We start from the raw sequence: 27349 nt of genomic DNA, 5'->3' as shown, positions 1-27349 counted from the left end.
ACCAGGGCCATGGCCCGGCCCTTCTCCGCAGGTAATTCGATCCCCCTAAGTACGCCTCAGTACCCATAGGATGTATTGTTTCCTTGCTTCCCCTATTCCCATGTCCCCGATGCTCCCCGACGCTGCATCTTCACTGTCCAGAAACAGTAGTTTCTATGCTCCAGTCGAGATGGACTACGTGGAACAGACCTTGTCGAAGAGGCGTGAAAGCCGCACACGGGCCCCGACAGCCTGTCAGACTTGTCGGAATCGCAAGACGCGCTGCGACAATGTCCGCCCGGTCTGTAGCTACTGTGTCATGCAGGGTACACAGTGCCTCTACCCCGAGACTTCTCCGCGGCCGCCCCAGTAAGTTTTGATCATTTTCTCAATTTAAGGACAGCCGCTGAGACATAGCTTGGCAGGACCGGCTTCGATTCGTCCAGCCATGAGATTCTTCAGCGCCTCGGCCACATCACCGCCCTGCTGGAGGATATCAGGCAGGAGGGGAGCAGCGGGTCGACCGTTTTCTCGAACCGCTCGCTCAAAGACTCCCTGCTTGATATGACTCTACGAAATGCCAGCCCCCTGACCGATCCACTCTCGGGGAGCAATATCCATGGTAGTAGCAGTACCGGGATCGAGGAGGAGAGGGGCTCGGATCATGATCCCCTGCTCCATTATACCGCCAATGCGCCAGAGTACATGTTGCGCTGGCCCATTTTCAATAAGGTTACAACTGAGTCAGAGAGACATGTCCGCTCTTTCTTACTTGATTCTCTGGATAACCAGCCCCAGCTGGATAATCAATCGTCCAGCGTAGGCGTTATCCAAGACGATATCATCCGTCTGTGCCAGGAATATCTTAATTTAAACCACCGACGCAACCCAATTCTCGATGCTGAAAAGCTCATGCAGTATGCCGGCGAGGTGGTCGAACAGGGTATTGGGTGGGATGGACCCTCATGTCAAGTGGTATGTTTTCCGACTTGATTTATACTCAGGTGGCTGATCAGCTGTAAAGCTGCTAGCGTGCGCCTTGGCTTATTGCACTTGCCAATTTAAGCCATTGGCAGGCATTCCCGACGATCTGGACGGAATCCCGCCGCCACCCTCTACGGTGAGGCTTGAGCTTGCAGAAAAGTGGTTCAATGCCGCCAAGAGGCGCTTGGGCTCGTTGCAGACGTCCCCGACTGACATCCAATGCTTTCTTCTTGCTGGATCTTACGAGAGACATGTCATGCGCCCTTTGCAGGCGTGGTTCTGTTTCCAGCAAGCTTCCTGCAGGTTGGAAGTACGGTTGCGTTCTTTCAACAGAGAGCAGTGGATGGCAAATACGGACTATCACAACCTTGAATCGCGTCTATACTGGGCATGTATTCAGGCTGAACAGTAAGATACTCTGATTATTATTGAACGCTAGTGTTGCTCACACCTCTCAAAAAGTGAGACGCAGTGTGAACTGCCTCTATGGAGCACTGGGCTGTATAGCATTCGGTACTTGAACCCATTTCCAAGATATCCGAAAACACCATCAGCAACAGGATCGCCGGACAACATGGATGATGGTCATTCCTCATTTTCAACACCCGAGACACAACTCAGTGGAACCGAGGAGGAAAAAGGCTGGATGTTCTACATCGCGTCGATCTGCAACCGTCGGACCGTGAACGCTATCATCTGTGACTTGTGGCGGCATGGCGAACACAGCTGGACCAATAATATCCAACATGTTTTAGGGCAATGTGCCGAGGCTCAAACAGTAGTCGACTCATGGTATGGAACGTTGATACTTTTTGTGTTATAGTATCTACTAATGAAAGGACTAGGTTCAAAATGATCCCAATAGGACAGCCACTGCCAGATTCCGCGAATGAGGACTTGGAGTTCCTCCTGCGTGGCCGCTACAGCATGGGCTTGGAACGGATCTACCGACCTGTCGTTTATCTGGCCGTGCACTACCAGTCGATGCCAGGGTTTACACCGGGCAATAACCCGGTATTGCTGCAAGTGTTCCAAGTAGCCCAGCGCGCCATAGATAACTGCGCCGAGCTGATACCAAACTACTGGTATAACTTCCGACACGAATGGGTATGGAACGTCATGCGAGGCACTTTCGGATGCGCGCTTCAGATCCTTGCAGCCGTGCTCTGCCATCTCACCAGTGCCCGTTATGCGCGTGACTGGGGCCTTCGTGTGCCGACGAACTGGCCGGCCTTGATCCGGTTGTCGATTCGTACGCTCAAATATTGGTCCAGGGACTCGATTGACTTGGATAAGATGCGGTCGGTATTGCAGAGGATGTACGAGGGTGCTTGCCATTTGGCTGGGATTAGTCCTGATCTTTTCCGGCTGTGAAAGCTATGTTCGCGTTGTCTGTGTATCTATGTATGGGTCTAGCTTGGAGGCTCTATGCTTACTATTCTGCTATTGCTGTAGGTGCAGTGCTGTATGATTCAAAGCCGACAACATATCCCGAAGACTGTTTTCTTTCTGAAACACATACTATCTGTGTATGCTAGGGACAGAATCAATAAACTCATCACTCTCTGAATATAATCAGCTCGGCCTATTCTATTCTCCCTTCGAGCGAGCTATTCCTAATTCAGTTAATGTCCTGCCATCTGACATGCAAGTAGCCGATGGCGGGCACCGGGGTTTTCCTTGACAACCTACGTTCGTGATCTCATTCTCTTCCCCGCTCTCGTAGAACTCAAGAAATATGGCATCAACAGCAAAAGATCCAAGGGTGATTTCGGAACTTCAACAGAGCCACGTTCCCGTTCCATGGTGTGATGAATACGAGAAGATGATTAGTGGGTTGAAGTCTGTTGAAATCTGCGTCCCGGTTTGTGATATAAGGTTGACAGGTTCATTCTGCAGCTTTTCAACATCCAACTCTCCGGAAATGCAGGAATATAAACTGGGAACGCTGAAGAAGTTGAATGAGTTCAATACTCTGACAATCCCCGAAAACAGCACACTTGCATCGTTAAAGCAACGGCGGATGGCTGTAGCCAAATCTATGCTTGGCCAGATAGGCGAGAGAGTAAATATTGAGCCGCCGTTTTTCGTCGGCTGGGGCTGCAATGTATTCATTGGACACGGGGTTTATATCAATCGCGAGTGAGCTTACTGCCTGTTCTTAGCTTCCTTGGCTGATGAGAGTCAGAGTATCACTCTATGACAACGCCCTCATCCGAATTGGCGACCGCGTCCTTATTGGGCCGGGCGTGTGTATTTGCACTGGGACTCACCAGACTGCGGCGAAAGACCGGCGAGCAGCGAGTGGTACGTCTTTTGCTCACCCGATCATCATTGAGGCGGACTGCTGGATCGGCGCACGAGCTACCATACTAGACGGAGTGCGTATTGGAGCAGGCACTACCATTGCAGCTGGTGCTGTGGTCACGCAGGATATCGAAGCTGGATGTCTGGCTGGCGGTGTGCCTGCGAAAGTTCTGCGAAGACTATAGCAGAGAGACAGTCCGCTAGTTTTTAGTACTATTATTATTAGATAGGTGGATTCATCAGTCATTGTAGAAATTGGTGTCAAGCATAACGTTATGTTCGTGTCCCGGCATGTGGGGCCCTTCCAGGGAATACGAGGGCAATAACGCCAGCCATGACTATGATACTTTCACCCGAAGCGAGCCTTCATTTCTAGAGCTTGTGTTGTCATAAGCTGTTATGGGTTTCCATACTTTAGACCGAATCATGGTGGACACATCGGGGTTATGGAGTGAGAAAGATGACCCCCTAACGTTACGCTTCCCAAGAACCCAGCCAATATATAAGGTAGGACCCTGAACTCGAGGGTCTTTCAAATATTCAAATTATCCAAACGGTTAAATACCATAAGATCCGGGTTTCGAGATGTCTCACAATAATTATTCCATTCATTCCATCATTGCCGCATATGGCCTCGGCATCGCGCCGCACGGCTACTATCTGGTGAAGATGATGGCCAACGCCAAGGGCCAATCGAGCAATATACTGTATGTTGTTCAACAATCCGACCTAGAACAAATTGCTTATACAGAATAGGCCGCGCGAAAACTTGTCCATTCTGAAAGGTCGCGTCCCGGCTCAGGTGTGGGATAAACTTGCTCGTGCTCGTGGGGCTCACCTAAATGCTCTTGAAGGGATTCCCATGTTTGCTGCTGCTATGGTGGGTCATGAATACTGAAATCTAGCTCATGCTGAGGTGCTGATAGTTTGATACAGCTTGCGGGAAACTTGGCTAAGCTGCCCGCTAAAGACCTAAATTCGCTCGCGTTCGAGTATCTAGGCGCGCGTCTGCTGTATACAGCGATATACATGGGGGTTCGCTCAGAGGCAGCTAGCTACTTGCGCACGGGTGTTTGGGCTTGGAGTATTTCAATTCCTATCTGGGCACTGTACAAGGCCGGAAAATCGCTCAATGCTGTGTAACAATTCCATTGAATGTCGTCAGGATAGAAGTGCGGTGCTTTTTCTTTCTTTTATTCCACCTCAATTCTGTTTGTATCAGTTCTGGTGACCTTTCAATAACAGTTCGCTCTGGCCTCTCCTCTGCCTAGCTCGATTGCTTCTTTCCACGGTACTTCTCTCGAATGCCCACCACCACCGCTGAAACAACACTTGGCCTATTTCCCATCTAGTTGGCTCAAAAGGATCCTCTCCGTGAATTCTGACCCCTTCCCCACTGTCATCCTCCATATCATACACTAAATGCATAAGCGCCATTGGATCCTGTGCGCACTGTGGACGTAGATTAGGAGGAAGATGAAAGACGTGGATCAGCTTGTCCCGTGTACTTGGCCAAGGAAGAAGATCCAGTATTGGGTGGTGGGGGATCAGGCGTTGGGTCCGGGTCGGCTGAAGATGTGTTGGTAGCTCAGTCACATCAATTGGTTGACTTCTGTCTTGGCAGAGATTTGCTGATAACGATTCTGATGTCGACGAGCTGCTTTCCAAGTTTGGAGGTGATAGGCCAGGCAGAGAAGAGCGAGCTGCTTGGTAGAAACGACTGACTGCTGTAAATTCCCAGAGGAGGTCCGTAATATTTAGCCTTTGTGCAACTTTCATTGCTGCGTTCAGCAGGACGAGGGAGGGAACCTCGAGCAGCTCATCATCTGGGAAGGTGAAAAAAGACGTCTCGTCGGTTTGGAGCGCCGCAGAGAGTCCCCAGTCATTATGTAGGTCGCTTAATTCAACAGATGGAAGCTTGTCACCAAATTCATCTGACGTGGGAGACTGTGACATCCATTCGGGCCATGTTGTTGCCAAGAAGGGATCCCATGCGATTGTGGGAGAAAGGCTGACCGACTGCTGGGAATTAAACTTTGCCAGATCTGGAATTGGTGCCAAGACCGCCATAGAAGAAGCAGAGAATGGCAAGAAGGGATCGGTGGAGTTCTCTTCTTGGGGTGGTAGAATGATGTCTGTGTCAAGATACGGTAGTGGATGATCCATGGCAGCGGGAGGATCACTGATAGACTCTGATGTGGTTTGCACTTCATTCCCTTCGCTTCTTGGTACCTCGTTTCTTTTATTTTTAGACTCAAGAGCTTGGAGACGTTCCCTCTTTCTTCTTCCTGTGCGGGCTTAGTATTGCTACCAGTAGGTTTGCTCTGCTGAGAGGGAAACGCACGGTATCTTCTTTGTGCCAGAACATTAAGGACACGCTTCCGCTCCACCGCATCCTCCTCTACGGCCGGCAGAACCAAGGATTTTGCTGCTCGCCTTTCCGCCATGTTGCTTTTTCGGTATAGTCCCTTTTCAAATGGAAGATTCGGTCAAACTCCTGACGCTGTCGAACCAAAGCAGGTGTCAAAACCTTGTCCGAGGAGGGGCGACAGCATCGTATTCAAAGGTTAGTAATCACGCCCGGCTCAGCCCAGCCGGATCAATCATCGCTAGACTTTTCTTATTATCGGTTTTATTTTTGCATACATCATAGTATCTCTCAACTAATCGTCAACTGTATACATACTTGCTGGTCGATCCCAAGTGGAGACTGCTCGGTTTCTCCTTTCCGAATTCCGACCGATCTCTCCTCACTTGCTTCCTGCATCTCTCATCCACACCCTACCAAAACAGCATGATCCCCGATTCCCCTAAGCGAGACGGTGATTCAATCCAGTTCCTGCGCGCCCGGAAAAGAGCCAAGTATACCCAAGTCGCCTGGTACGTTCTGCTTACTTCCCGATCCGCGGCCGTACCATTCGCTAATAGTGGCCCTAGCAAGGAATGCAAGCGACGGAAACTGAAATGTAGCGGCGGAACCGTTTGTGCACGATGTGCCCGTGACCAAGTTTCATGTGTCTACGCGACCACTCAGCGCACCCCGGGGACATCCATATTGGAGCCCGAGGTCAAGGATGAAAGGTATCCACGATCTCAATAGTCGGCCACCTTCCCTCTATCCAACGGCAGACAATTACAGAGGAGTTGCTGACTCCCTTAGCGTGAGTACGAAATTTGAAGCGGTCGATCACAGCCTGGAAACATTGCAGCGCGAGGTGCGGAACCTTTCCGCCCGCCTGCTGTCGCTGGAATCAACAAGCCCTGGAGTGTCTTCACGACCACCAGCGGCACCGGCTTCGAGCCTGCATCGCATTTTAAATCCACCCAAATCCCCATCATATGTCGGGCCTACCAGCGCAGAGTTCGGCTTGAGTCGGCCACATCGACCTCACCCCCTTGAAGATGACCCAGCCGACGACGAGGGCCCGGACGAGGAGATCGGCTTGTCAACTGCCATCCAGAGCCCTGCACCTTCTGAGAATGGAGATGCTCTGGCTACAGGTGACCCGCTCGACATCCTGGGATTGGAAGAAACCCTAAGGCTTGTTCGGGTTTATGAAGACACCGTTGGTGTGATGTATCCATGTGTTGATTTAAGCAGCGTGCGAGCCTACGTGCGCGACTACTTTCGTTTCCACCATCCAGAGACCTCGGACTTGCCCTCGTCAAAAACGACTACAGATCGAGACTGGTTTTCTGCCCGTGATATCCAGGTGTTGAAGATCCTTCTGGCTACAGCACTGCTGGCCGAATCTCATGGTCGTAGCGAGCGTGCTGCTCAACTGGCAGACAGCGTTGAAGACCGGTTTGCCAGCCGTTTGAAGATTGCCGAGGTGGACATGAAAGAGATCCTGATTCTGACATTACTTGTACGATTCTCACCGACTTATCCCTAAGAGTCTGCTGACCACATTAGGCGATTTTCCACGCTTACAGAGACGACGAAGTGATTGCATGGCGGTTGACTGGAATGGCTGCCCGAGGCAGCATGGAGCTCGGTCTTCACTGCCAGGATACCTGGCAAAAGGCAGATGGCGTCTTTCCGGGAGAGCTGGAGAAGACATGGGCCAGCCGACTGTTCTGGTGCATCTACGTGCTAGACCGGAAGTGGTCGTTTGGGACCGGATTGCCGTTTGCCATCCAAGACTCGGACATGGACACCGATCTCCCAGAGCCCGGACACTCTACCCCGTATTTGACCTGCATGATCTCCTACGCACGTCTGAGCACCAAGATCTGGGGATTAGTAACCGGGTGGCAGAGCCGCTCACGCGAGGCCACGTCAGACGGATGCGCCTACCTCGATGCACAGGTTCAGCAATGGATTCGGTCTATCCCAGATGATCTACGCTTCGACCCAGCCTGGCGCTCCCCGGTGGGGTCGGAGCACACTGATCGTACTATGATGTTGCAGGTGCTGCTCGCCCTGCAGGCTAACCAACTTCGCATTCTTGTCTATCGCCAGAACCTCCTTAGCAGTGAACGAATCGCAGAAGATATGAGCGGGGCGACTACTGCTGTGGAGACCGCGAAAAGCACCGTGCAAATGCTGCATTCTTTTAGCCGTGTCTCTCATGTCTACTTCCAACGACCGGAGCCGTTCAACTACTTTTTGTTATCGGCTCTCGCCGCTTTGTTCCTTGCGGTTCTACATGCACCGGCTCGCTTCAGTCATATTTGCCGACCAGAGTTTTACACAGCTGTGGATATGGTGCGGCGCTCAGCAACCCGTGCCCGAACATCTCGTCGTCTTCAGAAGATCATTCGCAGTTTAAAGCGAATCCAGCTGAACGTACACGGGGATAATGTGTCAAGTCGTCGGCATTTCGTCCATGGCCCCCATGAGGCATCCAGTGCCAAACACATCCCCAACCTCGACTGCCATTCAACATCGCATCCCAATTTAACCCCAATTGCTTGGGAGTCTACCCCGGTCTCGACATCCACACAATCCCCCAGTGCGCAGCACACGCCTAGTCTGCACCAGACGAACGGATTCCCTAAACCGCAGCCCCCCAGTGGCTTCTGGCCAATATCCCCCGGCACGGTTGGAGACGCAGAGACAAATGGATGTGAAGATCTCAGCAGCTTCTTTGAAATCGCCGGCGGACTATATTTCGATCCGCGCGGCGGTACGGATTTGTTTGATGCGGGAGTGTCCCATCCCAATGGCGGAAGGCTGCCAAACGCGCTTGACGCGTTTCATGCTGAGGATGAGGCATTGACCCGGGTTATGGCTGGCCTACTGTGATGTGATGGATGCATCGCAGGATCGCTGAAACCACGGTGCCAGCCGGGATTATACCCTATCCTGCACCGGACATCTCTAATATTATACTCGGTTAAAAAAGAATTCACCAGCCGTTTTGTGTATATTGCATGCCTTTTTTAACCGACTGACGAAACTCCCCCGCAGTTGAGTGACCATACCCCGAATGTGGACTTGTTTCGCGTCCGGGGTATTCCGTCTTGGCTCATGTATCACCACGCAAATCCCACCAATCGGACGCCGGACCCTGCACTCATCCGCCTGGCTCTGCAACCATCACACTTCCTGTCCAGCTATTTACTCCCCGTATCCCGAGGTTGATAGATTCATAGGGCCCTGTGACAAGGACGTCGCTCCGTGGCCGTGTTGGACCCAGCGCTGCATATTCCACGAATTAGCTGGACCTGTGTAGCTCACATTTCTGCAAATAAATAGTCTTCAATGAACGTTGACATGAAATCAACCACTTTTGCATTATCAAAATCATGGAGCTTCGCTGCGTACCAAATCTTGTGCTGCTTTTCGCTGCATTAGTAGATGCATACGCTAACCCGGGATCTTGTTCGGGAGAGTGTGTCGTCAGCGACCCATCTTTGATCCAGCGATCTTCCGATAATGTCTACTTCCGCTTTTCTACTGGAAATGAAATCTCGTATGCCAGTTCGTCTTCGATTGAGGGTCCGTGGACGGTGATCGGGTCTATGCTGCCTGGCGGATCGTCAATTGATTTGGCTGGAAATACCGATCTCTGGGTATTTACTCTCTTCTAGTTCTGATGCGTTATATTTTGGATGCTATTATGAGCAACCAGACTAATAAACTTGGACATGGCATAGGCACCAGATGCTCATATCGTCGACGGCCTATACTACGTTTACTACGCCGTTTCCACATTCGGCTCACAGGACTCGGCCATCGGGTTGGCAACATCGGAAACCATGGAGGCAAACTCCTGGACGGACCACGGATCCACAGGCGTCGCGTCGACATCTTCAAAGATATACAATTCCATTGATCCCAATTTGGTTGATGTTGGCGGCACCTATTACCTGAACTTTGGCTCTTTCTGGGATGATATCTACCAAGTGCCAATGAACTCAGCTGCCACAAAAAGTTCGTCCTCGTCATACAACATTGCCTACGATCCGTCCGGGGACCATGCTGTTGAGGGCTCTTATATGTATCATTATGGAGATTACTACTATCTTTTTTACTCAGCAGGAATTTGCTGTGGTTATGACACTTCTATGCCTGCTGCTGGACAGGAATATAAGATAAAGGTTTGCAGGTCAACCTATGTCAGCGGTGGTTTTGTAAGTTGGTCTGTGGATATTTATTACAGATACTGATTGCTACCCAGGTCGACGAAGATGGTATTGCTTGCACAGATGGAGGAGGTACTATTGTGCTGGAAAGTCATGGAAATGTCTATGGTCCTGGTGGGCAGTAAGGGCCATTGCTCACTTGAGAAGAATATTAACCTAACCGTGTAATGCAGAGGTGTCTACACGGATCCCAGTCTGGGCCCTGTTCTTTACTATCACTATATCAACACGAATATCGGATATGCTGACGACCAGAAGCAATTTGGGTGGAATCAGATTGATTTTTCCACTGGATGGCCTGTCGTGTAAGTATTCGCTACGGGGGCTTTTTACTTTTTAATTTGCCATTTGCTTCATTAGTCAATACTATACTCTCTAACCCAAACACCATTCTTTTTATGCAAGTAAACCAAGATATCTATAGGTTTATTATGTGACATAAATGACCCCCACACTTTATTTGTTCGCAGCCCTCAGTTTTCTCCACCCAACTCATGCTTTCCCGCTACTACCAACGATATCCATCCACCGCCCCATCTCCTTGGCCAGGAGTTGAATCCCCTCCTCCATGAGCTCCGTCAGAGGCCGATCAACATTCGCCCTCAGGTGGGCATGCCACGGGTCCAGTACAACCTTGTTCACGTTGACCTTGGTCACCCCGGCCTGGATGCAGGACTGTGTCAGTTCGGGAGAAAAGTCATTGGTGCCATGCAGTACCAATCGCACCCGGCCGTTCAGGACTTTGAAAATTCGGTTTAGTCTTTCCATGTCGAGATTTGGTCCCTTCGGCCCGTAGTCGCCATGAATGTTACCAACGCTCGGAGCCAGGAAATCCACTCCCGCAGCAATGAACTCTTCAGCGTCTTCTGGGTTGGTCAGGATCGCTAAAACGCTGTCAGGACAATAAATTCTGAAACGAACCCGTTATTTCTTACCAGCCAGATCCCCCGTGCCCATTATGCCATCTTCACCACCTTCTATCCGCCCCGTCTCTGCTTCTACCGAGATCCCGCGCTCGTGGCAGTACTCGCGCAGGATATGAGTCTTTTCCAGATTCTCCTCTTTTTCATAGTGGCTCATGTCCACCATGATCGAGTCAAATGGGAGCTTGTCTGCCACTTCTCTGACGTGCTCATATCCTTGTGCATGATCTAGATGGACAGCGATTGGAACTGAGGCGTTTCGCGCCGCTGCGGCGGCGGCAAAAACCAGCGAGGGCGTTTGTTTGAGCGATGAAGGGAACAGTTGAATAATCAAAGGCGACCGGCGCTGCTCTGCTGCCTGTACGAATGCTGTGATATGTTCTACATTATATCTGTCCCATTTCAGTCTTCATCTGCTGGCATAGCGATGCGGTTGACTTACACGATAGCTGCTAGGACTCCATAGCCCCCTTTTTCCGCCGCCGAGAGAATTTGCAATGTCCGGTTGTTCTCGCGCCAGCTCATTGTGTCGGAATTGATGACATTCTTCAAAGCTCCCAACACTTTATACCGTCTCGCAGCCCACCTTTACACTCGTGCCGAGTTCAAGCGCACGGCCCCGACATGGAGCGAGCAAGTGGGTCAATCGATCAAGCGGCGTCGATATCGATTGGCCGTGCCCCATCCTTCTTCTCCCCTTTTCCAGATCTCGGCTGCAGGCTGCGAAGCTGAAACTCCATGTGCACCGTCCCGAAGCCCATTGGCAAGACATGACAAAGACACAAGGCCCGATTCGACCAAAACGCAAATCTCGGGGTCGCGGACTTCGGACAACGACCGGCTGGTTAGTCGCATTTTCCCCCGCAACTAGTTAATCACGAACACGAGCAAAGATGCCACTGACCACGAATATAGTCTCATTTGCAAACGCCGCCACGTCAAATGTGACGAGGCATGTTTGAAAAGTTTCTCCCTTTCGTCGCGAGCCTAGCCCTAACTCACCCTCGCAGGCTCGGCCACAATGCGGGCCCTGTAGTAAAGGCAGTCGCCCTTGTGTCTATACACCACGCGAGTCCCAGTGTGGGCCCGGTAGTGATTCCCCGCCAGAGGTATCCAACGATACGAGACGGTCTTCCGTACATGCGCCACTGCAGGTACTGGTTGACGCTTGCGATCAAGAGCAGCCACTACGCGAGGAGAGCACCCGGAGGGATTCCGTGTCGGTGGCCCCTCAATCTGTGCCCGCAGGCGAGACGAACATCCGGATACCCACAACCCTCGCCTCCGCCGAGAAACCAGATCCATTCGTCCCGTCGCCAGGGACCGACAGCTCGGTCGCATCGAGGGTGGCGCCCCTCAGCTGGTTCGAACTATTGGCAACTGACGCCGCCAACGCGGACAATGGGTTTTTGCTATCGCCACCTCAGTGGTTTCCTAGCACACCGGGGGATGTCGCAGTGCCTGATCCTTACCGATTAAATCTACAGCCCCGGAGTCGGCGAGAACGCGAGAGCTTCCAGGCCGCCTCTTTCCCCAGGGACTTCGCCTTCGAGTCGCAGTTAGTTTCACGAAACACTGAAGGGCAATCTACGGCGTCAGATGAAAAAACATTATGGAGCACATCGCATCCGATCGTGCTATCCGATCGTGAGCATCGCATCTTCCGTCATTTTGTGCGCATCTCTAGCCAATGGCTGGATTTTTACGATCCCGAGAAGCACTTCTCGGGCTTGGTTCCACGTCTGGCACTTCGAAATCTTGGCCTGATGAAAGCTCTTCTGGCGCTATCTGCACGGCATCTCTCTCTAGGATCCGGTATGCTTGACCCCCCTATTGGAGGTACTGAAACCGACACCGTCAATGGATCCGATCACGAGGCCATTGACCGCAACGTGGCAGTGGAGTACTATTATGAGACACTGCACTATCTGAACAAAGCGATGCAGTACAGCTCTTATACCCACAGCCCAGAACTAATAGCAACGGCTCTGCTCATTAGTACATACGAGATGATCGATGGTTCCAATCAAGATTGGGAGCGGCATCTCAAGGGCGTGTTCTGGATTCAACGATTTCAGGACAATGACGGCGAATCTGGTGGTCTCCGGCAGGCCGTGTGGTGGGCATGGCTGCGACAAGATGTTTGGGTTGCCATGCGCGAGCGACGTCGAGTGTTCAGTTTCTGGCAACCCAAAAAGCCTGCATCAGCCCTGACGGCGGCAGAGTTGGCCACACGCGCCACGTATTTGCTGGCACAATGCGTGAACTATGCATCCAAAGAGGAGATAGAAACGTCAAACATGGCACAGCGTCTGGAACGGGGCAGCGAGCTGCTCTATATGCTACAGGAATGGCATGACGCTCTACCTCAAGACTTTAGTCCCCTACCTATCATCTCCCACACCGAGCCGTTCCCGCCTATCTGGGTTCATCCGCCATCCTATGCTGCTGGGCTGCAGATACACAGTCTTGCTCGAGTCCTCGTAATTCTTCACCGACCGTCCTCGGGCGGTTATCAGGATTATCGTGCAGCTCAAAAGCTTCTTGCCCTATCCATGAACACCATTTGTGGCATTGCGCGGACAGTTGACAAAGCAGAAAATGCGGCGAGTCTGGTCTCTATGCACTGTCTTTTTGGAGGTAAGCTGAGTGATTTGGATTGGGGAACAAATGCAGCTAACTTGGCTTTCAGCTGGAATGTGCGTGTATGATCCCCAAGAACGGCTGGTGGTTCTGGATCTTCTCGACTCGTGCCAAAATCGAGTGCGCTGGCCCTTGACCTCACTGCGCAAAGAACTGGAACTGGAATATCAGAAAGATGATCTCTCGGAGTTTGCTGGATGAAAACAGTCAATAATGATGTCTTTCATTTTCTCATGTTTGCAACCTTAATCAGTACTCTTGACTGTGATAAACATGGTCGCCGAACGACTTTTTGTCCTTGCTTATCGACAACCCATGCTTTTATGAGTCAACAAACTTGTGGACGCTATGTTCCTCTCTGACCGAGGTTCACGAGATTGGTCTCTTTTTCATGTTTCTCGCATGTCTCTCGCGTCTCTCTACGAACTGGCTATTGCAGTCTCAATGCCACATAGGTGAGTGTGCTGGCCATCTGCATTTGTGTAGAGGATATTCTCTCCATTCTAAAGAAGTATTTGGGGGTTTAGACCCTGAAGGATTATTTAATGACGAGTGGGCAGCACAATTGTACCATATCCTAACCAAAAGACCGCAGATCCAATAAGACCGTAATAATTATCGTTGCCATCTCTCAAATAAAAGAAAGGCGCTATTCCTCTTGAGAAAAATCGCGCTCTCTGTGATACCAAATGTGCAGAGCAACGAACACAGCAACTCCCAATGCCAGCATCGCAGATATGACAGAGAAGCCCATGATATACTTGGGGCTATCTACGTCCGGGAATAAGTACTAATTGTAGATTAGTAGGCATGACAGGGCATTAATAGACTGAAACATACCGAGCCATAGATCTGGGCCAAATTTCCAAGCGCATTGACCAAAGCCAGGCTAACGCCTCGGGCCTGGGGGTGCATTCCAGCAAAGGCAGATGATGCGTAAGCCAGTGTTCCACCGTTAGTAGCCCACAATCCGGCTGCCATGAGTACTAGCAACACATATCTGGCTGTGTAGTCATAGACAGCACATACTACGATTGAGCATGCTAGGGAGAACGCGAGCCAGGCCGCAATTACCACTCCTCGAAAGGATGGGATCTTGTCACTGAAATAGGCCGTGATCGCTGTGCAGACAAAGGCAAAGCCGTAGATGGGGACGGTCAGGAGGTTGACCTTCTCCGTGGAGGATTTATTGAAGAGTCCAGCGACTAGGGTTGGGTAGAAATATGTGAGGGTACTGGAGCCGACGATGACCTGTCCGTATTCACATGGTTAGAGACTATTATTTCTTGTAGCACAGAAAGAAGCTTCACCATGTATCCCACGACAAACATCCAGGTCCGGAAGTCCTTGACTGACATGACGACAGCCTGCCAGCTGGAAAGCTTTTCGCTGTCTTCGGTAATGGCGGTAACATTTCCTATAGCCAGTCGGGTCACAGCAACGTATCTTTCACGCTCCGAAAGGCGCTTTGAGGTCGCTGGAAAGTCAGGGAGAATAAATAAGGAAATGATCGCAAATCCAATTGTTGCTGCCCCTTCAACGATCTAGAAAGCTTGCTGTTAGAAACAACCTCCAATTTCTTTTTTTTTTTTTTTTTTTTTTGAAAACATACAAAGAGCCAACGCCAGCCACGAATTCCGTGTGCACCCTCCAGGCCATCCACAATACCTGCGGCAAGGAGACCTCCAAAGGCCCCCGACAGGATGGCTGCTGAAATATACACGCCAAAACGCTTGGACTGTTCCGTGCGTTTATACCACGACGACAAGACAAGCAGCACACCAGGTGCGAAGCCTGCTTCTATGCATCCGATAATGGTTCGAAGGATAACGAGATGCGCAAAGCTATGAATAGCGGCCATGCAGCATGTGAGCATGCCCCAGAGGATCATGATTCCTGGCAAGAACAAGGATGGTTTGGAGCGACTTAGGACCAGGCTGCACTGACATGTTAGTGTATCTGTCCCATGACGATGAGAGTCGGGTTATCATACTTGCTGGGCACCTCAAATACTACATATCCCACAAAAAATACCACCAGGGCCATGGAGTATTGACCCGAGGTCAGATTCAAGTCTTTGTCCATGCCGGATATCTTTGCATTGCCAATACTGCAAACCAATTCCATTAGCAATGAGCCCTCAAAGGGGCAATTAGAACTCAGCTCACTTTGTGCGGTCCATATACGATAGCAGGTACATGATCCAGATTGTCGGCAGCAGTGTCATATCAATTTTTCGCACGAGGGCCTTCTCCTCCGCCGACGAGAATGAGGGCGTCTCATGCATAGTAGCATGTTCAATCTCCTTGGACGAGATATCGGCCTTCGTCTGATCCTCAATGTCAACAGAATCCATTGTAATTTAGAGCAAGAGTCAAGATCAGCCCGAAGCTTGCGTCTTGCCAACTCCCCATGAGTCCTTGTCCAAGATATTTATGTGCCGCACGGAGCACCGCAGTATGCCCTTTCCCAATGACGACAGGATCTTGACAGCCATAATCCCACGCGACTTCCCCGGTCGGAGACTCAGGTACGTTGACAATATCCACCCCTAGTAAGTTTCCCCGCAAACTCTGTCGTGTGGTTCAGTGCCTCGTGACGAGGTATTCATCCATGGGGCAAAATAGTTACTCGCCGAGCCGAGATGGCTCCACTGCCACGACCCGAACAATGATGCAGAGGCATGATGTTAAAATTTAAATTGCTGGAAAAAGCCAGGGACTGCAGCATCAATAAAGCTGAGAGGTCTCGGCCTGATTCCAGAATAGAAGATAGCGAGAGGTTAAAGTACCAGTTGACGGCAGCTGGCATATGTAGTTCAAAGACCTAGTACATGAAAAAGAGCTGACATTTCTACCAACACAGGCGGGGGAGGGGTCCCGCCGTCCTCGTGCCGAAGTGTATACCCACCCCTACGATGTAATCTAGTTATAAGAATCGAAGTTAGGGAGGGGTATTGGTGTCGCTGCAAGTGGGGAGTCCCTATATATACCCATTAACTTTCTGCTCTTCATAGAAACCAAATCCTGGAGAGAGAATCGTCTCTGCTGTGTACTTCGGAACCACCAATATGCCTCCAGTTGCAACCGCAAATGCTGTACCCGACGCAGTTAAGAACGAGACCCCGACGCCCTACCTCAGCACCATGCCTGCCAGTAACTTCTCATGGCAGATCACTCTCGTCGAGAAAGTGGTGGCTATCACCGGTGCCAACCGTGGGATCGGCCTGGGTATTGCAGAAGTATGTCTGGCTAACTCGGCCAAGGTGGTGTACTCGTTGGACATGATGGAGCCCGGTGAGGATTCTGAGGGGTTGCAGAAGCGGTACCCCAACTTCCGGTATATTCAGACAGACGTGACCTCGGAGGAGAGCGTACAAAAAGCCATTGACCAGGTTGTGCAAGAAACTGGTCGAATCGATGGTCTGGTTGCCAACGCTGGCATGACCAAGCATCAGCCGGCTCTTAACTTCGACCGTCCAGAACTGGAGAAGTTGTTTAATCTGAATGTTAGTGGCTTCAGTCTGCAGGCTTGGCAATGTCTTGCTAAACCCGATACTGTAGGTCTTCGGCGCATATTTCTGTGCCCAAATTGTCGCACGCAAGTTCATCGAGCTGGGTATCAAGGGCTCAATCGTGATGACCTCCAGCATGACTTCCTATCGACCAAACCGGGTAAGACCGAATGCTGCTTTTTGAAATTTTTCATGTTGACCAAGTTCAAACAGGCTGCTCCTTCTGCCCCGTACGGAGCTACTAAGGCTGCTGGTGAGTTATTCAATCCGTATTCTTTTTGGATGTACTGTCACGTACTGAACTTTTTGTCCAGTGCGGAACATGTGCCACACTCTCGCGATGGAATGGAGCAAGCACGGGATCCGGGTCAACAGCATATCTCCCGGGTTTGTTCGCACAGCCATGACCTACTATGTCGAGAAGTCGCCGGACTGGGATCTGAAGATGCAATACTATGGCGGCATGCCTCGCTTGGCCGACCCGCGCGAACTGGGCGGCGCATATGTGTACCTGCTCAGTGATGGCAGTTCGTACACGACGGGCATTGACATTCCTATTGCAGGTATTGTAGGCGCATGGTAGAGGGTAGATATTCGTTGGATATGGTCTGCTAGAATTCAGAGCTCATTGGTTGTTCAAGGCACTCCGCCGGTTTGTCGGACTCGGCCGATACCGCCGCCTCAGGCACCAACTCCCGTATACTTTCCCGGCCTGTCTCCTCTTCCCTCCTGCTTTTCTTCAAAACAAACATGCCAAAATCAAACGAAGTACCTGCCACCACATCGGGCAGGATCTCTAAGCACAATGCTGGCTGGAGGCGTGTGGTCCGGCATTTCAGTCCCTCGTACGTTACCCCCGAGTTGCAGTCGGCCCAGAGCTAAGAAACGCGACAGATGGTTTTCCACGACGATGGGCACGGGCATTGTCGCCGTGTTGATGCAATCGGTGCCATTTCATACTCCAGTACTCCACTATCTCTCCATAGTCTTCTTCTTGCTGAATGTGGTGCTCTTTGGTCTGGCATTTCTTACCTCGGTCCTGCGATACTCCCTGTATCCGGAGATCTGGCGAGTCATGATCCAGGACCCCACAAATTCATTGTATATGGCGACGGCACCCATGGGCTTTGCGACTTTGATCGAGATGTGGATCTTTATCTGCGTGCCGCTATGGGGCCCGTGGGCTATAACCGTTGCTTGGGTGCTGTGGATAATTGATGTCGTTGCGGCGGCAGCGGTTACCCTCTCTCTATCCTTCATTCTGTCGGTCTTTGGAATCTAGCCTTGGATTTATTTGTGCTGATTTTGGGTTTGCTAGAATCTCCCAACGCCATATCACCTCATTGGATCGGATCACAGCCATCCAACTACTACCAATTGCGGCAACAATTGTAGCCGCCGGAGTGGGCGCAAGGGTTGCCGGCATTCTGCCTAACGAGTCACATGCTCTCGGCACGCTTCTTGTTTCCTATATTCTCTGGGGTATGGGCACGCCCTTGGCCCTCGTGGTGTTAGTGATCTACTATCAGCGGCTGGCGGTACATAAGCTTCCACCACGGGAAATGATCGTGAGCTGTTTCTTACCCCTAGGGCCTTTGGGGTTCGGTGGCTTTGGGTAAGAATTCTGCTGCATGCCGTCTTTGTCTCTATTTCCTGCTGATTAGCTATAGTATCATTTTCATGGGGAAGGTCGCCCGAGAGCTTCTGGCAAACTCAAACATTCTCGATCCCCTGGCTGGCAGACTCGCCTATGTGCTGGGTGCTTTCATTTCACTTCTCATGTGGAGTTTTGGTTTGATCTGGCTAGTATTTGCCTTAGCAACTGTGCTTCACAGCTCCCCGTTCCCGTTCAATATGGGTTGGTGGGGATTTACTTTCCCTCTCGGTGTGTATGCCGCCAATACCATGGAACTCGGTATTGAGATGGATCTGATGTTCTTTAAAGTCCTTGGAACGGTGAGCGGTTAAGTTTCGTGCTTGTTCTATGTACGCGCGGCTTTGCTGATCAGATTGCTTTGCTAGATATTGAGCACGGCCGTTCTCTTGCTGTGGGCATTGGTGCTGTCGCGAACCGCGCAAGGGGCATGGCGTGGGAATCTCTTCTATGCTCCATGCCTGCAGAACCTGACATTGAAAGATGAAGATAATGGTCATGACAGTGATCAGCATCGGGCATAGAACAGTGATTCTCCCTGAAGCTTTCTGGCTTATTTATGATCCTGGTGAACATCGCTTGATCTCTCTTGACAAGCAGTCAGTACATTCCATGCATTCAACAGATGCCAAAGGTGTTGAATATGCTTCCGACCGTCTATCAAGGACTTCATGAGAAGATTGTGCATCGAAACTTCTTGGCTATCAGTGCCCTCACAATCCTTATGGTTGAAGCAAGATGGGTTTGCAACATACTTTGCGCGCTTCAGAGACGAGGCTCAGTTTCCATTTGGGTAATCCACCATTGAAGCTGGACTTAGTGGTGCAAAGATAAGAAAGGACCTTGAGACCCGGCGAATTTGCACATGATCTTCCCGAAATAAGAGCTCACAGAGGTAATACGTACCCCTGGCGTCGTACCGTGGGACGAATATTTGTACGTTGAGCAACCAGAATTCTATCCTCTTTACAGAGTCTACCGACAAGGAGTCCTTAAAAGAGCAAATATATATCATAATCATACTGGAATTGAATTCCACTATCAAATCGTGCAGCGGCGGGTATCCTAAGTATCGGCCGCAGTTCTCCACAATCATAACCCGAAATTCGTGGTAGGCCTAGTTCGAGACCTTGTCCGGAACATTCTTTCTACGGGGTGCATTAGCATTAATCTGTCTTTACTGAGCATTGAAAGAAACCTACCCGGTAGCCTTCTCAAACTGCTCACGGGCAGTGTCGGTGATTTTCTCGTTGGTGTCACGCATCTTCGCGGGGTCGGCCTTGCCGCCGCTGAACTTGCTCTCAGCCTGGCCAAGGGCTAGTCTTGTTAGCTTCCAAAAAAAACTGCTTAATCCAACAACGACAGCATACCCTTGTCGACATAGTCTTCATTACCCGAGCTTGAGCTCGAGCCGGAGGCCTTGCTGCCGCCACCAAGCTTCGACGCGAGACCAGAGATCTTATCCATATTGAAACTGGGAATTATAGACCGAGTAAAGGAAATCTGATTGATGTTGATGAATTGAAGATATGAAAAGGGTCGTAGGCCAGCACCGCCTCTTTATACGCCTCGCGAGCGGAGATCTCCTAGTGCAAACAATCGCACCAGGGGCATGATGATTCGTCCAGGGCGACAATGTTATCGTCATTGCTGCGCTCAGACGCCCCACACGGTGTGTCCGATGCACTTTATCGTCTTCATCCTTGTCGATCCTGTACGATCCTATAGGCTGCGGTGCTCTTACCGCTAGTAGATGCAGAGTATGACGATTTGCAAATCTGATCCCATTTTGCCGATCCAGATCTCGAGAATGACAACTCGGTTTGCTCATCGCGCTTCGCGAGATCATCTGGTGACGTCATGCAATCCCAAACGAGACCGTGGTCATGTGATGTGGCGGGTAAGTTATCATGCCTCAGGCAGGAATGGGGTCTCAGGCACCCAGACAAGGCACCCAGGCACCCCGCAGATCTCGATGTTGGGTGTTTTGATATTTGTCGTGCTTGACCTCAAGATTGTGTCAGACTTTGGGCAGTTCTTACTGCAGTACATTCACCTTTGAGAGACAAAAAGCCAAACACTATGAAGGACCAATTGCTAGACTATATCTTAAATTTTCTCGGGGTGAGATAACCCGAGTTCACACCGTACCCCAAATTCTTTTGGGGTCAAGGGCGCGTGATCAGCTCTAGCGGTCTCTCTAGGCTCGTAGCCACTATTATTATTGCTTGTTTGCTATGTTCTGCTCCCCACGGGGCCCTTGGCACATTCGGAATTACACCGATGGCCGAGAAGGGGGGCTTTTGTGTCGGCCCCGTCCGTCTCCACCCTCGATCCTAGCAGCGTATAAGAAACAAAACCCCGGCCCTAGATGAATGGCTTGCAATTGTAAGTGCGGCACTCTCACGACTGTGATCAACTGGACATGATGGCGAAACCTGCGGCGGAACAGGTCGAGTTCCACGAGACCACCCACAAGGGTCTTGACCCGGGACAGGATGCCCTCTACCAGGCATATGTTTCCAAAAGTACGGAGTGGCATCAAAACATGACGCGCAGACTTCTTCGAAAGGTCGACCTGCATCTCCTGCCGTTCCTGGTTGTCATGTATCTCCTCAACTTTCTAGACCGCAAGTAAGTGAGATCGAGAGGGATGCACCATCGACAAGCTAACCCTTGTTTGCTTCTAGTAATCTATCGCAAGCACGCCTAGGATCACTAGAGGAGGATCTTGGGATGAAAGGCACTGACTACAATTTGGCTACAAGTATTCTGTTCGTCGGATATCTGCTCATGCAGTTGCCATCTAATCTATTCTTGACTCGCGTCCGGCCCTCGTTGTTTCTAGGTATTGCCATGGCCATTTGGTAGGGGTCAGATTTGAAGTCCCTTAACTATACAATGCTAATCATTTCGCAGGGGTGTCATCTCTGCTTGCCAAGCCGCTACGCAGTCATTCTCGGGACTGGTTGTCACGCGTTTCTTCCTCGGATTTGTTGAAGCTCCATTCTTTCCTGGAGCTGTCATGTTGATGTCCGTAGCTCATGTTCGATGGTATATCGTCGCTAACCGATCCTAAACAGGTCGAGTTGGTACACCCGGCAAGAGGTACGGAACCAAATAAACACTTCAGAATCACCACAGCTAACACGTCGGCATAGTTGAGTCACCGAATTGCGTGGTTCTACGCTGGAAGCTCCCTAGCCAATGCCTTCGGAGGCTTGATTGGGGCAGGAGTACTAGCCAATCTCGACGGAGCGCACAATATCGCGGGTTGGCGATGGCTTTTCATAATAGAAGGGTCCATCACGGTGGGGGTCTCACTTCTTGCTGCGTGAGTAACACCTTTTGATAGCTTGAGTGCCTTTCACTGACTTGATAGGCTCTTTCTTCCCAATTACCCTGCTACAACTTCCTGGCTGGACGAACAGGAACAAGCCTATGCCCAATGGCGGTTGATTCATGATGCTGGAGAGGCCGATGATGTTGCCTCTACCACTATTAAGGAGGCGCTCGCGCTTGTTTTCGCCGATAAACGCATCTACCTTTTCATATTGCTGCAACACATTTCGCTTCTGTCGCAAAACTTCCAGTATTTCTTCCCGACTATCGTGCAAGAGCTAAAATATAACAATATTGTTACGCTTTTGATCACGGCCCCCGTCTGGATTGCGACATTTTTGGTCTCCTTGTTGGTGACGTGGACATCGGGCAAGACAAACGACCGCAGTCTACATATCATCGCCCTAATGCTGGTCAGCGTTGTGGGGTGTGTAATTGTAACCGCATCGGCAAACACGGGCGCCAAGTTTTTTGGCATGTTCTTGTAGGTTTTGATGGCCGTGTCTCTGGCCAGGACGTATCTGACTGACATACTGCTCCAGGATGCCTATGGGTGCCGTTTCCGCCTACCAAATCATTCTCGCCTGGATCGCCAACTCCTTCCCTCGTCCATTCGTTAAAAGATCTGCTGCAATTGCGTTGGCGAATATGATTGGCAACACGGCTTCCATTTACGGCAGCTACATGTGGCCGGACTCTTCGGGTCCTCGCTATATTCCGGGAGGTAGTGCAACTGCTGCCATAGCATTTCTGGTAGCAGTATTGGCATTAGTCATTCGGTTGGTTCATGTCCGGATGAACAAGCGTCTTGAAGAAGCGGAGACTGCTCAGGGAGATTTGGCTGCTGTTGGCATTAATGATTTGGAGTCTCGAGCTGTCGGGTTCAGGTATATTCTGTAGAGACTTAACGGCAACGTGTTCCGTGTTGGTTTATAGATATATATGTTACTATGAGATATAAATGAATATAAACTTTGCATTTGGCGTCAATAGGCGCGGAGATAGCGTCAGCCTTCACTGAAATACCCGATGGCGACAATCACCCCACCTCGCCCCAACCTTGACATTCTCTCTGTGTTGTTGAACCTCTGGCAACAATCATGGCAGCCACCTACGATTTGAAGGTGCCTTTGCAGAAAGAGGATTTTACATCGATCCCGATTCTAGATTTTGCACAGGTCTCGTCTCCATCAACCAAATCAGCCTTCCTTGAAAATCTCCGCGATGCACTAATTAATGTGGGATTCTTCTATCTCCGGAATGCGCCCATTTCGCCTGATCTTCAAAGTTTATTTACGGCCAAAGGCTTAGAGCTATTCCAACTGCCGTTGGAGAGGAAGCTTGAGATTGAAATGGTCAATAGTCCACACTTTCTTGGATACTCTAAACTCGGGGCCGAGATTACCGCCCTGAAGCAGGATTATCGTGAACAGTTTGATGCAAGTTTTTGCTTCCAGTATTTTCTGTCAAGCTTCCACTAATTCTCTGATTAGTTTGCTACAGAGCTTCCTGCACCCGGCCCAGATGAGCCGTTGTATAGGAATGTTGTTGGTCCGAATCAGGTATGTTTCCAGTCGCATGTTCTAGTATGCCATTCTAAACGGTACCTAGTGGCCCGATGAAACAGTAATTCCTGGTTTCCGTCACGCGACCGAAACCTATTTGTCCGAAGTTAGCGCTCTAGCAGAGCAGTTCACATCCCTTATTGCAGAAGCATTGGATCTACCCTCAAATGCATTAGACGACGTCTTCGACAATCCGCAACAGCATAAACTCAAACTGATAAAGTATCCTCCTCCGCCGGCCTCAGAAAACGATGACTCCGGATTTCAGGGTGTCGGCCCTCACAAAGACTCGGGCTTTCTCACTTTCCTGTTGCAAGCTACTCCGCATCATGGGCTTGAAGTTCAAAATAAGGCCGGAACCTGGATTCCGGCTCCTCCACTTCCAAACACGTTGGTCGTCAACATCGGCCGAGCTCTCGAGGCTCTGACCGGAGGTATTTGCAGCGCGACTACTCACCGAGTGAGTCTGCGTCAGGAGCATTTCTTGGATGCTGAGGGCAAATCTCTCGGTTCGCGATTTTCCTTCCCCGTCTTCCAGGGTGTCAGTCTTGATCTCTCTGCTGGGAAAATCTCACTGGTTATTCCTGAACATATTCGTGACCTGGTCAAGGATGATAAAGTCAAGTCCGATGCTGAAGCGACATTCAATGAGATGTTCCGTGGGAGCATTGGTGAAGGCACATTTGTCGCCCGAGTGACAAGCCATCAAGACGTCGGGCAACGATGGTATCCGGATGTATTGGCCAAGGCACTGAAGGGGCAGAAAGACTTTGTCTCTCGGTGAATAATAGTGGCATTCCTGTTTTCTTGATAACTAATTCTTCCGCGTTGGGGCATTTCATACAAGGCTGGGGGCGGTACGTTCCGACTGGCCCCCACGGATCGGCACACGTTGGAGAGGACAGTTACACTACCGCGGAGATGGGGTGCCTCAGGGGTCCGGGACAGACAAACAGTAGTCTAGAAAATGCGACGGCAACATTTGTAGACAGCTGCAAGTGTGGGGTATGCGGCCTCCTACCCAAAACATAATATAATCTGGGTAGTCGGTTCTGCCTCTTAAAGGTTCCCTACACTCTTAAATAGCAGTCATGCGGTGGTCTCAGCCCTTGCTCTGGCTCTGCGCGGCCTTAACGGCGGTCGCACAGTCGACCGAGGGTATCGAAGATCTCGTCAAGCGGCGGATGCCCAACCATGTTGACAGCTTTCATTTCACGCTGGTGGATGTCAATACCACTACAGGTGACGGCCACGACAGCTATGTCGTGAGCAGTGCTGCTGATGGGAAAATTCAGGTGCAGGGCAACTCGCTCAGCGCGTTGTCGTCGGGGTCAGAATCCCCAAATCCAGCGCTCGAGCAGCACTAATCTCACGACAGTCTTCATCGATATCTGACGGATGTGGCGCACGTCGATATCTACTGGTATATTGGCAGTCGTCTGGACGTCGCGCCGTCCAAGCTTCCTCCTCTGTCCAGTCCCTTACACGGCTCTAGCACTGTTCAATATCGTTACCACTTTAACACCGGTATGGCCCACACCATTCTGTTTTCCATTCGAGCTGACCAATTCTATTATAGTCACCTTCTCCTACACCGCTGCGTTCTGGAATTGGGAAGAATGGGAGACACAGCTGGATTGGATGGCTCTCCGCGGGATCAATCTTCCGCTTGCCTGGGTTGGCCAGGAGAAAATCCTCGTTGAGGTGTTTCGTGAGATTGGCCTCACCGACGCAGAGATTGCAACCTACCTAAGCGGTCCAGCCTTCCAAGCGTGGAATCGGTTTGGGAACATCCAGGGCTCGTGGCATGGTAATTTGCCTCAGACGTGGATCGACCAGCAATTCGACCTGCAGAAGAAGATTGTACACCGCATGGTGCAGCTGGGCATGACCCCGGTATTGCCAGCGTTTACAGGATTCGTGCCCATGAACATCACGCGCGTTTTGCCGGATGCGAGTGTTGTTCGCGGATCTCAATGGAACGACTTCCCTGCCCAATATACCAACGACTCGTTCCTTGAGCCATCTGATCCTCATTTTGCAAAGCTTCAGCGCAGCTTCATCACCAAACAAAAGGCCGCGTACGGCGATATCAGCCACGTCTACACGCTGGACCAGTACAATGAAAACAATCCTTACTCAGGAAATGAGGACTACCTGCGCAATGTCACCAGCAACACATTGAAAAGCCTGAAGGCAGCCGATCCAGAGGCCATTTGGATGATGCAGGGCTGGCTGTTCGTTAACAACGCCGATTTCTGGACTGATTCGCGAATAAAAGCCTATCTCTCCGGTGTGGAAGACAACAAGGACATGCTGATTTTGGACCTGTTCTCTGAGTCAAGCCCTCAATGGCAGAGGACAGACTCGTACTATGGCAAGCCGTGGATCTGGTGCCAGCTGCATGACTTCGGTGGCAGCCAGGGCTTGTACGGCCAGATCCGCAATATCACACAGAACGCTACTCAGGCGCGGATTGAGTCTCCCACAATGGTCGGGTATGGCCTAAGTCCAGAGGGTCAAGAAGGCAATGAGATCGTGTACGACATTCTGCTGGATCAGGCATGGTCTCAGACCCCTCTTGACACAAAACAGTATTTTCACAATTGGGTGACAAGTCGGTATGCTGGTGAGAAATCCGTTCCGCAGGAGCTGTACGAGGCCTGGGAAATTCTGCGAACGACAGTCTACGACAACACCAACCTCACATCCGCCCTTGCCGTGACAAAATCCATCATTGAGCTCCGTCCTTCAATTGAAGGTTTGATCGGCGTGGCCTCTGGCACGACTATCAACTACAAGCCCTCCGAGCTCGTTCAAGCGGGGGAGCTGATGTACCGCGCTGCCGCCGCAGAACCCGGACTATGGACAAATCCATCGTACAAGTATGATATGATCGATGTGACCCGGCAAGTCATGGCGAATCATTTCGTCACGATGTACAATCAGCTGCTATCTACTTACGAAGGCCCAACCTCGAATTCATCCAAGGCCGCCTTGTCACAAGAGGGACAGGCGATCGTCCGATTTCTCACGGACTACGACGCCGTTCTCCAAACAGACCGGAATTATCGCTTCTCTACATGGATTGACGCTGCCCGCTCCTGGGCGCAGGGCAACAACAAAACAGCTTCGTTCCTTGAATACAATGCGCGTAACCAAATCACGCTGTGGGGACCCCGTGGCGAGATTACTGACTACGCCTCCAAGGCATGGGGCGGCCTCGTCTCTTCGTACTATATCCCACGTTGGCGTACGTTCATCGAATATCTCCAAACAACCCCCTCCAAATCCTACAATGACCAGATGCTAAACGCGCTGCTGATGGACCTGGAACTTAATTGGCAAATGGAGAAATGGGATGACCCTGAGCCCACGGGCGATGCAGTGGATCTCAAGAAGGTTTTGGCGACTGTACGCCATCACTGGCCTGCAGTCTTCGCAGCAAATTGATAATATGTCGAGGATGTATATATTCTGATCTAAGAGCCATACTAGCCACATGTTGTAATTCACCTTTAGATCGAGTAAATGCGACGGTAAATTGTACAATAATCATTGCATTGAGAAGGCCAGTTCAGACTCGAGTTCAACAGAAATAAGAATGTATTTTCGGTCGGTCCAGCACAAATTGTATAACTACCACCTCGAGTAGGGGCTAGTTTGAGCAAACAATTGAATTTACCCATTCGAGAAAAAACAGTGGAAACACGTAGCTTTGATCTAAACGATACCCCTGCAACAGTGGCAACAGCCGCCAGTGGAGCGACTGCTCCTTATCGGTAAATCGCGCCCTATGAGAATTGATTAGAAATGCGCCTTCCGCAATCTCCGGCCCAGCAAG

General features: G+C 50.7%; 15 protein-coding genes across 15 annotated transcripts; 11 read left to right on the top strand and 4 right to left on the bottom strand.

Annotated features, from left to right (window-relative positions):
• Window positions 1-109: 109 nt before the first annotated feature.
• Window positions 110-2337, top strand: N7474_003677 (uncharacterized protein; the record flags this gene model as incomplete). Its single annotated transcript, XM_057195092.1, has 5 exons — window positions 110-348; window positions 405-954; window positions 1004-1371; window positions 1426-1755; window positions 1809-2337. The coding sequence occupies 5 exons, from the start codon at window positions 110-112 to the stop codon at window positions 2335-2337; spliced, it is 2016 nt and encodes a 671-aa protein (XP_057052488.1).
• A 364-nt stretch (window positions 2338-2701) lies between these two features.
• N7474_003676 (sugar O-acetyltransferase) lies at window positions 2702-3455 on the top strand (the record flags this gene model as incomplete). The annotated part of the gene is made up of 2 exons (XM_057195091.1): window positions 2702-3105; window positions 3152-3455. The coding sequence occupies 2 exons, from the start codon at window positions 2702-2704 to the stop codon at window positions 3453-3455; spliced, it is 708 nt and encodes a 235-aa protein (XP_057052487.1).
• Window positions 3456-3855: 400 nt separating this feature from the next.
• On the top strand, window positions 3856-4413 carry N7474_003675 (MAPEG family protein; the record flags this gene model as incomplete). The annotated part of the gene is made up of 3 exons (XM_057195090.1): window positions 3856-3977; window positions 4027-4150; window positions 4207-4413. The coding sequence occupies 3 exons, from the start codon at window positions 3856-3858 to the stop codon at window positions 4411-4413; spliced, it is 453 nt and encodes a 150-aa protein (XP_057052486.1).
• Window positions 4414-4735: 322 nt separating this feature from the next.
• N7474_003674 (uncharacterized protein) lies at window positions 4736-5717 on the bottom strand (the record flags this gene model as incomplete). Its single annotated transcript, XM_057195089.1, has 3 exons — window positions 4736-4839; window positions 4989-5558; window positions 5615-5717. 3 exons carry the CDS (start codon window positions 5715-5717, stop codon window positions 4736-4738), a joined length of 777 nt encoding a protein of 258 aa, XP_057052485.1.
• Window positions 5718-6064: 347 nt separating this feature from the next.
• On the top strand, window positions 6065-8521 carry N7474_003673 (transcription factor domain-containing protein; the record flags this gene model as incomplete). The annotated part of the gene is made up of 3 exons (XM_057195088.1): window positions 6065-6351; window positions 6410-7139; window positions 7187-8521. 3 exons carry the CDS (start codon window positions 6065-6067, stop codon window positions 8519-8521), a joined length of 2352 nt encoding a protein of 783 aa, XP_057052484.1.
• A 503-nt stretch (window positions 8522-9024) lies between these two features.
• abnA (putative extracellular endo-1,5-alpha-L-arabinase) lies at window positions 9025-10173 on the top strand (the record flags this gene model as incomplete). Its single annotated transcript, XM_057195087.1, has 4 exons — window positions 9025-9291; window positions 9376-9852; window positions 9900-9985; window positions 10038-10173. The coding sequence occupies 4 exons, from the start codon at window positions 9025-9027 to the stop codon at window positions 10171-10173; spliced, it is 966 nt and encodes a 321-aa protein (XP_057052483.1).
• A 183-nt stretch (window positions 10174-10356) lies between these two features.
• On the bottom strand, window positions 10357-11312 carry N7474_003671 (class II fructose-bisphosphate aldolase; the record flags this gene model as incomplete). The annotated part of the gene is made up of 3 exons (XM_057195086.1): window positions 10357-10748; window positions 10800-11179; window positions 11230-11312. 3 exons carry the CDS (start codon window positions 11310-11312, stop codon window positions 10357-10359), a joined length of 855 nt encoding a protein of 284 aa, XP_057052482.1.
• A 13-nt stretch (window positions 11313-11325) lies between these two features.
• N7474_003670 (uncharacterized protein) lies at window positions 11326-13498 on the top strand (the record flags this gene model as incomplete). Its single annotated transcript, XM_057195085.1, has 2 exons — window positions 11326-11635; window positions 11895-13498. 2 exons carry the CDS (start codon window positions 11326-11328, stop codon window positions 13496-13498), a joined length of 1914 nt encoding a protein of 637 aa, XP_057052481.1.
• Window positions 13499-14079: 581 nt separating this feature from the next.
• Window positions 14080-15786, bottom strand: N7474_003669 (vitamin H transporter; the record flags this gene model as incomplete). Its single annotated transcript, XM_057195084.1, has 6 exons — window positions 14080-14220; window positions 14271-14681; window positions 14741-14974; window positions 15043-15367; window positions 15424-15540; window positions 15599-15786. 6 exons carry the CDS (start codon window positions 15784-15786, stop codon window positions 14080-14082), a joined length of 1416 nt encoding a protein of 471 aa, XP_057052480.1.
• Window positions 15787-16500: 714 nt separating this feature from the next.
• On the top strand, window positions 16501-19085 carry N7474_003668 (uncharacterized protein; the record flags this gene model as incomplete). The annotated part of the gene is made up of 9 exons (XM_057195083.1): window positions 16501-16938; window positions 16994-17104; window positions 17158-17197; window positions 17259-17523; window positions 17586-17789; window positions 17839-18207; window positions 18263-18559; window positions 18615-18900; window positions 18954-19085. 9 exons carry the CDS (start codon window positions 16501-16503, stop codon window positions 19083-19085), a joined length of 2142 nt encoding a protein of 713 aa, XP_057052479.1.
• Window positions 19086-19715: 630 nt separating this feature from the next.
• Window positions 19716-20065, bottom strand: N7474_003667 (uncharacterized protein; the record flags this gene model as incomplete). The annotated part of the gene is made up of 3 exons (XM_057195082.1): window positions 19716-19746; window positions 19801-19915; window positions 19969-20065. The coding sequence occupies 3 exons, from the start codon at window positions 20063-20065 to the stop codon at window positions 19716-19718; spliced, it is 243 nt and encodes an 80-aa protein (XP_057052478.1).
• A 958-nt stretch (window positions 20066-21023) lies between these two features.
• N7474_003666 (uncharacterized protein) lies at window positions 21024-22840 on the top strand (the record flags this gene model as incomplete). Its single annotated transcript, XM_057195081.1, has 7 exons — window positions 21024-21232; window positions 21289-21465; window positions 21518-21631; window positions 21682-21706; window positions 21760-21932; window positions 21981-22424; window positions 22483-22840. The coding sequence occupies 7 exons, from the start codon at window positions 21024-21026 to the stop codon at window positions 22838-22840; spliced, it is 1500 nt and encodes a 499-aa protein (XP_057052477.1).
• Window positions 22841-23040: 200 nt separating this feature from the next.
• On the top strand, window positions 23041-24289 carry N7474_003665 (uncharacterized protein; the record flags this gene model as incomplete). Its single annotated transcript, XM_057195080.1, has 2 exons — window positions 23041-23383; window positions 23652-24289. The coding sequence occupies 2 exons, from the start codon at window positions 23041-23043 to the stop codon at window positions 24287-24289; spliced, it is 981 nt and encodes a 326-aa protein (XP_057052476.1).
• Window positions 24290-24596: 307 nt separating this feature from the next.
• On the top strand, window positions 24597-24872 carry N7474_003664 (uncharacterized protein; the record flags this gene model as incomplete). The annotated part of the gene is made up of 1 exon (XM_057195079.1): window positions 24597-24872. One exon carries the CDS (start codon window positions 24597-24599, stop codon window positions 24870-24872), a length of 276 nt encoding a protein of 91 aa, XP_057052475.1.
• Window positions 24873-24903: 31 nt separating this feature from the next.
• N7474_003663 (alpha-N-acetylglucosaminidase) lies at window positions 24904-26958 on the top strand (the record flags this gene model as incomplete). Its single annotated transcript, XM_057195078.1, has 1 exon — window positions 24904-26958. The coding sequence occupies one exon, from the start codon at window positions 24904-24906 to the stop codon at window positions 26956-26958; it is 2055 nt and encodes a 684-aa protein (XP_057052474.1).
• Between the last annotated feature and the right edge of the window lie 391 nt (window positions 26959-27349).

The sequence above is a fragment of the Penicillium riverlandense genome, assembly GCF_028828495.1.
Source record: "Penicillium riverlandense strain IBT 135883 chromosome Unknown utg000003l_segment0_segment0, whole genome shotgun sequence".
Classification (NCBI taxonomy): domain Eukaryota; kingdom Fungi; phylum Ascomycota; class Eurotiomycetes; order Eurotiales; family Aspergillaceae; genus Penicillium; species Penicillium riverlandense.
The sequence above is the reverse complement of the archived record's forward strand: the minus strand, read 5'-3'. Positions and strand labels throughout refer to the sequence as shown.